The sequence below is a fragment of the Haemaphysalis longicornis genome, unplaced genomic scaffold (assembly GCF_048455015.1).
Source record: "Haemaphysalis longicornis isolate Haplotype H1 unplaced genomic scaffold, Haemaphysalis longicornis Haplotype H1 scaffold_3, whole genome shotgun sequence".
NCBI lineage: Eukaryota > Metazoa > Arthropoda > Arachnida > Ixodida > Ixodidae > Haemaphysalis > Haemaphysalis longicornis.
Window position 1 is genome coordinate 200,773,966 of NW_027526335.1, and position 12,180 is coordinate 200,786,145.

Consider the following 12,180-nt stretch of genomic DNA (forward strand, 5'->3'; position numbering starts at 1 on the left):
GACGTTCTCCGCTCCCTTAGCGCTGTGGGCGCGTCGTCCCCGCCGCTACTTCCACTGTTTTATTCGCAGAGTGCGTGCGAATAAAACACTGTCTGCGAACTGCAAGTATCGACGTAAAACACTACCGATCTACATGCATGTGTATTTGCTGTACTACACGGCACCATATGCAGGGCACCAGTCGCCAGCCCTGAGGCACCAATCGGGAGGCACAAATCGTGAGCCCTTTGCTCCTTGCTAGAGGCCTATATGTTGTCCGCGCTAATAAATAAAGGCGACGGGACCACAATCTGCGGTCGACGACAGCTGTCCTATTAGCTCGCCCGTAGTCATCCACACTATGCGAATTTGTTATTTGTATGGACCGGTGAGAATCGTTTCATTGTGTAGCCGCCGGGTGATTTACTACGTCGTACTGATAACAGCGTGTACATTGTACAGTACGTCTGTAACTGTTCTGCCTGGTTGAAAGCGCCTTTGGGACAGGAGTTTTCTTTTTCGGTTGTAGGATACGCAGAGGTTACCGCAAGAAGGGCAGAAACACACAGCGATAGTGTTGTCGGAAATAGTACATTGGCATGTTCACGAAACTCTGTTCGTCGAAGTAACAGAGCCTACTGTGCCGCGGTTGTCCCGTTCAGAGCCCCCGCACAGTCCGCATGTTTTTTCTACACGGTACGAAAGAAAACGACGATCCTTTCGCTGGCTGGTCGCAACGAACAGACCTCAGTCTTAGATGTGCCAAATAAAGAAAACAGGCACGCCAGAAACACGTGGGTCCTAAATGTTGGAAAATACGGAATCGATTGCCCCCAGCGATATGCACGAAATTCGAAGAATCTCTGTTGAATTGCACTACGCAAAGGTCACTAAAGCAGAGCAGCGGGATAGGATGACATATATACCGGTACTTCTGTCTATGACCGTGGCACTCTGCGTTGTAGGCAATGTCAGAGACCATGGGCATCGCTAAGGGCGCTTTTATGCAGCGAATAACCCAGCAGAACTCGGTGTAGTTTCGTGCCGATGTGGAAGTCATGACTGCGGTGCGCGACTTCGTTGATTTGTGAAGATGTGAGTGTAGTAGACGAAATACGTCATCTTTCCTTTGTGTACAAGTGGTACACCTGGAACAGGCGTGCACGGCTGCCACGGATTGTGATCACATCAGCTGCCGTAATTGTGACCTTTACAAAGCCGGCGTGAGATACGAAATTGCGATTGTTTTCTAGTTGCGAGTGTAAGCACTTTCTGGCGCAATAACAGAAATGAAAACTGATGCGGGAATAGTTGTATCAAGGTGGACAAATCGGCTGCGATACTTTCCCTAGGAATGCTTGCATCAATACTCGTTGGTGACTATTTGGTAGCTCCCTTTACAACCCGTGTAATAGGGCGTGAGTTACAAATATCCTACAGGGACCGGTACGGCTCTCGTTGGGGTCCACGCGGTTGAAATCGGCTTCTGAAATCGCGATTGAAATCGGGAGCCTGCAACATTGTTTCTTAACTTTTTTATAAATAGATCTTAAACGCTTTCAGAGCGTAGGGAACAAATACACCTAACTTAGATTAGGGGGTTGCAAAGTACCTCAGCCAAAAATTACTGCTCTATGCCCATCAAATAACTGGGACACCTGCTCAAAAGGTTTTTCTCTCTTTCCCGGTCGTGGCATTTTTTGAAGCTCTCGAGTTACGTCATTACAGCAATGCCGACCGGCTTCCTTTTAGTCGCAGCAATGAATAAATTCGATAGCCACTTTAGGAAAAAAAAAAAAAACGCCACACAACCAAAGCATAAACAGAAGGCGGGTCTCCTGCAACGAGCACATCACGCAGTACCGCTCCGTGCTGGCGATATCAATAGCTTTCACAATGGTTTTTTGACGGGAAGAAAAGAGTGAAAGCGTTTATCGCAAGTGCTGCAGAGTCGCTCGGGGATTGGGATATCTAATTCGAATGTAAACACACCAGATTCGCTCTAATGTAGGTCGCCAGACAACATATAACGTTTGGGGTGTTACCAATTTACGGACTCTCGGATAGTCGCTAACGCAGCGGCTGCATTTGTCGATTCGGGTGCACTGGTACAGTTGCGGGGGCTGGTTGCTTGCCCTTGGATGTTCTCCGGCTGCAGGAAACAGTTCGAATATACCTGAGGCATCGGGTGCACTCACAAACCAATTTCTTGGCCCGGAATGTACAGCGCAACGAAAATTCCAGCTTCGCAGAAACGATAAACTCTATAAACATTTCTGTGCCCCCTGAAGCACGAAAAACCATGCCGTCTGATTTCCCTCCCTGGACTCTCTCACCCCTTTGCATAAACATTAGCATACCCGGTCTCAACTCCAAGAAAACTCTGCCACAATTTTGCCTCCTACAACTCGCGCTTGCCCACATCAATGCCCGATTTTCACATATGGCCCACATTTTTACTGACGGCTCAACTACGCCTCACCGTATTTCTTCCGGCGTCTTCATTTCGTCGACCGGCAAAGCCTTTTCCTACCGCCTGTAAAGAACAACCTCATCCACGTCTGCCGAGCTCCATGCACTTAAACAAGCCCCGCGCTACATTCTTCGTCAGCCACCAGCAGAACGGGCTACATTCACGGACTCGAAGGCGGCGTTGCAAACCTTACGGCGTGCCAGCTGCTTCAGCCTTCGCGAGCATGTATCCCGTGACGTCACGTACCTGCACCATCTCGCCTACGTCGCCGGTCACCGAGTGAACCTACAATGGATGCCTGCGCATTGCGGCATTCTCGACAACGAGAAAGCGGATGAGGCAGTTCGCAGAGGCCTACAGCTGCGAAATGTAAGAAATATTTTCTTCATAAAATACGAGGCCGCAGCGCTAGCGAAGGCGCTTGCCTTAGAGTAGCGAAACCGCCTCTGGTGTTGTCCTGAAACTTGGCACCCTTTCCTGCACCATATAGACCCTGGACTCAGAATGAGGCTACCAGAGCGGATTCAACGTAAGCTTGAAACCCTTTACCACCGGTTGCGTCTCAACGCAGCGCTCATGAACTCTTACCGCCATCGTCTCGGCCTAACTGCAAATCCCTATTGCGATAATTGTGGATTGCCCGAAACAGTGGATCACGTCCTTCTAGAGTGTCCGGCATACATCCAAGAAAGAAATCACCTCGCAGAAAAGATTGAGTGCCTCAACAACGCATCTATATCTTTGAAAGGTCTCCTTGGATCCTGGCCCTCTCCATCTCGCAGGGGAAAATGTTGGTTGCCTTATTTGACTATTTACGCGGAATCGGCGTCAAGACTATTTAAAACTTTACCTGTGAGGTCATGTGGACTTTTACCTCGCCACGCAAAGCTTCGTGTTCACTTTTTCTTTTAACCTCTTCTTTTCCGTTCTCCAAATCCCCGCAGATTAACATGTAGGCGGGAACATGCCAGCAAACCTCTCTGGTTTCATCTAATAAAGAGCTCTCTCACTCTCTCTCTCTTTCTTGTTTTCCCCAAGTTGCACGGAATAAGCAACACAGACCGCCCGGTGATCTAGTCTCACTGTATCGTACTGAATTGACTAACCCAGGAAGTATAAAGTGAGATCTTGGCGAACGAAGGTATGAAGCATACGATTTGACTCAAACGTTCGGCTCGCGCTTTGACATCCCGCATTACAAGCATCGCGTTCTGCACTGGGTAGCGCCACTGCGCTGATTGCATTTGAGGTCAGAGGAAGCTGTCCGTTTGGTACGTGCGCATTCAGTGAATGTTTTCCGTGCCGCCTTAGTTAAATTAGCAGAAACGAATGCGAAAAACGCGAGATCTCACGCTCCCGGCGGCGTTGAAGTTGTTGCAACCGGAACGCACTAGGCTGGGATTATGGCCACATCAAGGAACACAAACCGGCGTAAATTTAGACGTGCTTCGGGGCCTGGACGCCCGCACGAACGATAAAATCGAGTAGTCGCTCCCGTTCACGAGCAGTATCACGAGCGCGCACAATCCCTCCGATACAAGTAGGCGATGTAGACGCACGCTAACAGGTTGGTCTTCGTCGTGGTACCTAGCGGCCGGAAATGGGCGGCTTGTGCAAAGAGGGCGCCATAAATCGCCGCCCTCGCAGTAGCATTGAAGGGGTGGCAGGCATAACTCACGGCGTGACGCATCTCAGGGCATCGTCGTCTTCAAGCACTGTGCTGTGGGCCGCCGCCATGTTGTCCGACGACTCGGCGGACGCGCACAACAGAGAAAGTTGGCGCGGGACCGCCGCCGGCGGCCTCGTTTCGAGCACGACGGCGCTTTCTCCTTTGCGTACAGCGCGGTGAACAACCTCTGCCGACGCTGCCACTACGGCCGGCGCCGGTCCTACTTCGGAAGCGGCAGCAGCCGATCTGCAGGAACCGACGGCGCGCCGCCGACGCGGCGAGAGGGAAGAGGTCGGCCGGCACGGCTGATTTCGGCGGGGCCGTTTCGTGCCGGGCTTTAGCCCTGCGCTGTCACAAGTCCGGTACGGGAAGCGATGCTCAGAAGCCGATGGGTCGTAACTGGTGGAACGTACCTGAAAGCGCGAGTCTAATCCGTTTTTTTTCCATATAGTGCGAAAATATTAGCTGCAGCTAACGCACGGACTGTGAGACATGGTTAATTTTTGACATGTGTACCGAATGGTTAATAAGCGTTTGTAATTTAGGTCACCAGACCGCTTCCAAGGTTTCCCCACTAGATTGTGATATGTTGTAGTAAACTCATTGGCAGTGATATCTGCAGAGCGGGGTCGGGACAGTTTATCGGACGCCGTTTTATCGAAACCGTTTTATCGAACGCCGTTTTATCGACGGACGTTTTATCGGAGCCGTTTTATCGAGAGTGTTTTTTTCCGGCCTTTCTCGCAACAAAATTTTCAGTACGTTTTTTTTTTTTAGTTTCTTCCTCGCTGTGTAATTTGCAAATATTTTCTCCACAGCGAGACTATTTAACAGAATTTGTAGACTTTGTACTAGTTGTCTTTCATTTCGAGCGTACTTTCTATTGTTTTTGTGATGCGCGAAATTTGTCTCCGCAATTTTTTCGTTCTGTACATTGCGCAGATGGTACTGCCATAACGAATATCCTTGTGTCTATATAGTCCCTCCTGTGATCCGAAACATTTTACAGCATCGTGGCGTATAGGCAAGATTGCCTCGATACGCTTCGTACTTTTTTGTAGTATGCACCGCTTCCGTGTCTACCGAGTCACTATAGTTCATACCACAAGCTAGCTTCAGCACTGTGGAGGCTACATTGTCATCAATAATGCGCCCACTGAGGGCGCCTAACTCGCCGTGAAGGGGGTCCTGGAAGGACATTCCCTTCTCCCCTCTCGGCAACTGGCACCGCAAGGCCCCGGCGCCTTTTGTCGCTTCCTTCGCGGTGAGTTAGGCGCCCTGAGGGGGACAACAATGTAGCCTCCGCAGTGCTGCAGCTAGCTTGTGGTATGAACTATAGATCCAACGCGTCAGTGGATCCAACCACTCATTACATCCATAACCTTCTGCCTCCGCCGCCTAGCATTGCGGCTTTACCAAATGAACAAAAGGGCTCCTTTCAGCTTACAGCTAGGCTGTGCTTTCTGGTGCTGCACGTCTTTATTTCCTCTTTTTCGACAGCTCCTGGTGAGTTCGTGCTGCACAAAAAGAAGGCTTTCAAAGGAAAGGGCAAAGACGTTTGAGACTGACCACGCCGCGAGCACTCGGATACCAGTGAGAGATTACGAAAAATGCAACAAAATAATTAAGAAGAAGGGGCTCTGCTACCAGTGCAGATTAGTCACGGGAAAGTGCGCCTGCTACCGTGACATTCACACGCGAAACGTACGGGTGACGGGTAGGTGCTGGAGGCACCCTAGACTGCAGGCTCTGGATATTTTGTGCACGGGTTCTTCGAAAGCTCGACTTTGGGGGGAGGGGAGGGGGCTGCCTTTCTGGTAATTTTGGTTCGCCGTGGCCGCCACTAACATGACCGGTTCTTGAAAAAGGTCCATTTAACCATATAATGTAGCAGTCTTTGTCGGTTCTCTGCTTATTTCTCTTTACATTTCCAGATTTCATCATAATTTGCACGGGTTAGGTTAGATTTCTTTGTCTTAACTCTTTTCTGTTCGTTAGGTTGTGTTAGGTTCGTTCAATTTTCGTTTCGTTTTTTTTTTCTCGGCTATAGGTGCCTACGAGCACAATATTCATAGAATGGTACATAAGGTTGTCGAACGCATGATAAATAATTACTTATAGCTCCACTCATTCGCGTCAGTTTCGGTTCCGGTGAAGCGAACACCGAGGGAAGTCGCACTTAACGTCACTGTTCTCGGCGCACCCCAGCCGCTTCCGGTCTTGGCGCGCACGTGCGCCAGACCGGCCGTAGTCGCACGTGACGTCAGTCTCCAAAACTGTGACGTGTCACGCGGCGAAAAAGCGCTCGCCAACAGCACCGCGGCCGCCTCGACACGTCACGGGAGCCCCGACGTCGGCCGTTTGGGTCGCAATGCAGATGACGTCATGAGCTCGCTTGATGGCGCGGATGAGGTTTCTCGTGCGCGCAAGGATTTAAATTGATTTAAAATATGTTCTACTGAACGGTTACGGTTTAAATTCCGAGCATGTATCTTTATACATGTGCAGCTTTCCCGCTCATGGCAGTCCTTTCAAGAGCGATTACTCTGTAGTTATTTAGCGTACCGTAAAGTTCTTTTGCGCTGCTAATATTGGGGGTGAAAACTTTAATTGCGCACAGTTTCAAGTCTTGCACGTTTTGCGGCTATGTTCCTGAGCCATGGAAACTATCCCATAGAAATGCATGGGCAATAAGATTTCACAGCCAGTTGCACATAAACTATTCAGAATCCTGGAAAGTTCTTATAGTGTTTTCATCTTCACGTTGACTTCTTGCTTTGTGCCGAATATCACTTTCCTGAAGTAATTTTCCTAGGTTACTGAGAGGCCGGAATTCTGAGCGAGAAAGCTGGGTATGAACAAGGAAGCTTTTTACATCGCCATCTGAGCTTTGAAATTTCGTGTCAGCACCCCTTTAATTGAAGGCCAAGCAGTGCCAGACTACAGTGCCTAGTATATTCTAGGCACTACAGCCAAGCGGGGCATTTTCACCATAAAAACACCGGTAGGCGCCGCTTTAGTGGAGGGCTTATAATACTGTCCGACGGCGTAGAAACACAGCGTAATATAAACGCACTCGACTTCCTTAAAAAGATTTGTCGTGTAATTATGTTTGGAGAATCCTTCGTCGATAACGTTTTATTCATTTTATGTTTTTAATATTTATTTATTTATTTATTTATTACCCACAGCGCCACGAAGGCATTACAGCGGGGGGGGGGGGGGTTACAAGCCAAAAAGAAAGAATGAAAAATACAGCAGACATCAAATCGCAACAAAAAGAGGCAATCACTCAACTCGAATATGGCACTGTGAAAATTGAAAAGAATATAGGTACATTTAATTCAGTACTACACACGTTGAAAACGGAACAAAATGCGCATTTCCCTGCGCAGTTTTATACCACAAAACAGCATGAAAATCAATTTTCGCTTACGAAGGTCAACGGTTAACAAAGAAAAACGCACATTGCACATGGGAAGAAAAAAAAAAGAAAAAAAGATACTTCCGCCGCACATACACACACACACACCCGCACACACACACAAAAGCGCTGTCACTCATCGGTTCTTTTTGGTCGATAGCGCAGTTTCGGACAAGGCATCGTAAAAAGAGTTGCTTCCAATGCGCGACACGACTGCTGACGATAACAGATTCCACTGCCTGATAGTTTTGGGAAAAAAAGAACTTGCAAAGGATGCAGTGTTGCATTTGTACTCTCGCACTTTGTAGGCATGGTCCATCCGCGCTGATGTATAATGCGGTGATGCAATGTACACTTCTCGCGGTACACCTGTTTTAGAAAAGTATATTTCATGGAATAGTTTCAGACAGAGCTTGCTTCGGCGGTGTTCTAATATTTCTCATTGCAATGTTTGTTTTGAAAATGTTGCACTGTATTCTTTATTTCTCGCATGTTTGCCTAATACATATTTCACGGCGAGGTTCTCAACCCTTTCTAGTTTTTGCTTGTCAATCACAGTCGGAGGGTCCCACACTGTACATGCATATTCCAACACAGAGCGCACATTTGATTTATACAACAGTGCTTTCACAGCCTGCGGAAAATCACATGTATTTCGACGCAGGAATCCTAGAGCTCGGCTAGCCTTGGCTACAGTGTAGTCTACCTGCCGATGCCAACACAAATATCTCCAATTGAATTGGCAAAAAAAATTTATTGATCCTGCAGTAAAGCCTGAATGCAGACTTCAGACGTGGCCTACGACGTCTTCTTGACCCCAACCACGGCCGGAGCCCCGCTAGCCGTTCCCGGCACGCATGGCTCCTGATCTAAACCTTTCAAGCAGGGGTCTCAAACACGTGGCCCGCGGACCTTTTGATACGAACCTATTTATTACGGATGTTCTTGTTCGCGATTCTACGTTATTTTAGGCCAGCGGACGGTTATGCAGCATTGCCAAAAACGTGTTTATTTGCTGAATATTTGCTAGACTATTTGACTATTCTGGAAGCTTCGGTTTAAAAACGCAGAGGCCCAAAACGAACTTCGGTAGCGATGCGCGCAGTTGGTAGCAAAATACGGAAGCTTCGTGTAAAAACTGACCATCAGTCCTGCTCAGCTGATAAGACAGTGAAGCTGTAAGACACCAATAAAAATGGTGTTACGAATAGGTGACAAAAGCGCTTTGAATTGCAATTTCGCAATACAGTTGTCTCCTATTAATGCGAACTCCTTGGGGACTGAAAAAAATCTTCGAACTAACACAAATGACAAATAGACAGAATTCCGCCGTGGTGAATCCCGCCAGAATGGCTATGGCGTTGTGCTGCTGAGCCCGAGGACGTCGGTTCGATGGAAGCGAAAAGTGAAAACGGCCGTGTGTTCGACATTTCGGCGCAAGTTAATGATTTACAGGTGGTCTAAATTAATCCGGAGCACTTCACTACGGCGCGGCTCATCGCCTGCTTAGCGTCGGCTTGTTAAACCTCATAATCAATCAATCAATGAATCAGAAAGCACAATGAGAGCAGTGTCACAACTACCCTACACGTCTTCCTTGTCGAGTTTGGTCGCAACGAGTTTGGGCGCAGTGCACCGTACACAAAAATACATAAATACTGAAATATTCGTCCTCTCGTTGAGAAAGGATTCTTCACCTACACCCTCGCGTCTCTAATCCTCCGTCGCCCACGTCGTGCGCTTCGGCGTTGCTGGAAAACCGTGCATTGACCTCTGAGTGGGTTGCCTTGGCTAGCGGCCGCTGCAGCGTGTAATTAGCGACACGAATGGCAGCGGTGGCCCGATCCAAGTGCAATAGTTTTTGGCGAGCTCGCGTGGAAGCCGGCGCCATGCACTCCCCTTCCCCCGTTTCCTTGTGCCGAGGAAAATTCGGAGAGGGACTGGAGGCAGACCTTTAGGGCGGACGCCCATCGGGATTCAGAATCCATATTTGCGGCACAAAAAGAAAAAACGACTAACAAATTTGTTTCGGGGGCATTTTTACAAGGCCTTTTACGTTCCAGCGCAGGGCGATTTGGGTACAAAGAGGTGAATCAGGCATTGATGATGAAAAAAAACAACAAATTTTTTCATGTTATTAATATTTTCTTTATCCGACATAATCATACGTGCACTCAATTTCTTCAAAACGATTTCTGCAGTAATTGTGTATTAAAGAGGGTTCTCAATCGCGGTGTATTTATTTGTATTTGGGCAGCATCTCAAGGATCTATTTTTCTAAAAACTGCGTATGTGCTGTTATGCAATATTTAATGCATAATTATGAATCCGCATACTTTTTAAACGATCCAAATTGTGTTTATTTATTAAGGATCGTTCCTCGATCCTCTTTCTTTTGATTACCTTTCCTGTAAATCTTCCTTGAATAGTAGCGTTAACTACTGAAAACGAATTACTCAAATTGCGAATTTATGACGATTTAGTTATGCCCTCTGTTCATTTTTTTTCTAATTGAGAAGTGTATGCATATCTAATTCACGGTTGAGACCTAATTGTGGCCTCTAAAAATCAGTACCAGTTCAATGTTGAAAAAAATCTTGCAGTCAATTCCTTCATGCTTTCACACAGACATTCAGAGAGCGCAAGTGATGATGATGATGTTAGGTTTTCTTGGCGCAAGAGTATCAAGGCGAAAGAGCGCCAGTACTATGGTAAGGATTATTCAAGTGGGAATATAAAATACAGAATATATAATGAAAGGTATCTCAAATTTCTGTTAAAAAAAGAATTGGTGTAGAGGGCCAAGTAAAAACATTTTTCACTATGACAGGCATTTCCTATGTGCACCCCTTGACACCGTCTTTGCGGTAGCAATGAGTGGCCCTACCGGGTTCTAGCGTGCGATGGTGGCTCGGCTCACGGGTGATATGACACATACCTTAAAAAATCTACGTCTGAGAGGTACTTAAAAATATGGTTAACAGATCAGAGAGCGCAAGTAATTCATGAACCGGTTATTCGTGCGCGCTAGTAAACAAACGCAAACCGGTAAACACCGTGAGCACCCAACCCCCAAGAAAGACAAGCACGCGCGGTTCTTCCCGTCGGATGAACCGCTCTACGTTGCCGTTCCTTTTCGTCATGAGGGCTCGAAGGCCACCCGTATCTCCTAACTCACCAAAGCAACCTCTAAACTTACTCATCTCGTCCAACTCGTAAGCCACCAACACGCGGAGCGCATAGATGGTGACTCATGCAAGCTCGTATACAGGCCTTACTGCTTAGCCGCATCACCTACCGAACACCGTATGTTGGCCTCAAACCAGCCGAACTTAGAAAACGTATTTTTATAACGCGGAAAGCTTACGGAACGGCCATTCACCTGTCCAACTTTACGTCCACGCATCAACTCCTCGGACTGGACACTCACAACACCGTTACAGAGGTCCTTGAAGCACAACGGACGACTCAAATTACTCGTCTTCAACTTACCCCCACAGGACGACAGGGTATTCTGGAATATGGCATATCAGCAGCCCAAGGCATTCTTTACCCGATCCCCATTTTTCGTACTTCAAAGGCTTCCCGTCGTGAGGCGCAATCATGCAACTCACAAAAGGGGCGGAAGAGTAGCCCATGTCACAACGCTACAAAGAAGACTTGACAGAGGTCCACACGTCCGATGAGCAGACATGGCGCGCACTCAAGCACGACTGTCGCACCGCAGTTGTGGCCATTGACTCCAAGGGTACAACAACGACTGGTGCCGCATATTAGGTGCTGAGTATGTTAGGACCACACCATGTCCGTCCGTGTCCGTGCGCTTACCATTTACAATCGCAAAAAATAACACAGGCACCGGCAGGATTCGAGCCTGCGTCTAGTAGACCAGACAGAGTTAGTGTCAGTCGTCTTACCCATTGCGCTACGATTGTGAGTCAGTACTCGAGAGTCAAACGGCTTACTCCCTCGTCTGTAACGGTGCGGAGTACATTAGGACCTCCCAATGTCCGTCCGCGTCCATCCGTGCGCACACCACCATCGAGCGAATATCAAGCGAAATTCGATTTGAGCCGTGAGTTGCAGTCTCATTTAGGAAATAACCAAGCTGCAACTCACGGCTCAAATCGAATGACGGTCGGGGCGCAAATCGGATGTCACTCGGGGCGCAACTTCATTTCGAGTCCCCGTACTCCGCAACCTCGCCATCATCCACGGAGTGGAGATGCTGCCATTATTTATTTATTTATTTATTTATTTATTTATTTATTTATTTATTTATTTATTTATTTCATGCGCGAGGGCGTTGAGTAAGGGGGTTTGCATACAAGGCGTAACACATATATAAAGGACTGAGAACTTCGATACACACAAACTGAACTAAAAAAAAAAACCCACATAGGCCCATTCATGGTTCAGTACAGACAAACCAAATCAATGAAGGCATACAAAGTTTGCAGTAACATTTGAGGAGAGGAAAATCCTAACATATTTTTGGCGTAGTGAACACGTGACACAAATAAAGGAAACTGAAGCTAAGCAAGCAATAAACTGAATATCATGGCATCTCTCCCAATACCGTTGAATCCATAGCCGCAGGCAACACCACTGCGCACACTATCGTCGAAGGCAAGC

The 12,180-nt window shown here is 47.6% G+C and overlaps 1 protein-coding gene across 3 annotated transcripts in view; it reads right to left on the bottom strand.

Annotated features, from left to right (window-relative positions):
• The window catches only part of LOC144175930 (flavin-containing monooxygenase 5-like), a 126,398-nt gene that overhangs the window by 69,018 nt on the left and 45,200 nt on the right, over positions 1–12,180 (bottom strand). Inside the window, exon 1 of one of the 3 annotated variants that reach the window (XM_077705000.1) lies at positions 4,131–4,292. The exons of the other annotated variants lie outside the window; for them this stretch is intronic. Within the exon in view, the coding sequence (XP_077561126.1) occupies positions 4,131–4,189 (59 nt within the window). The 5' untranslated portion in view covers positions 4,190–4,292. Of the gene's footprint in view, positions 1–4,130; positions 4,293–12,180 lie in introns of those variants that run through there. 3 annotated transcript variants of the gene reach the window in all.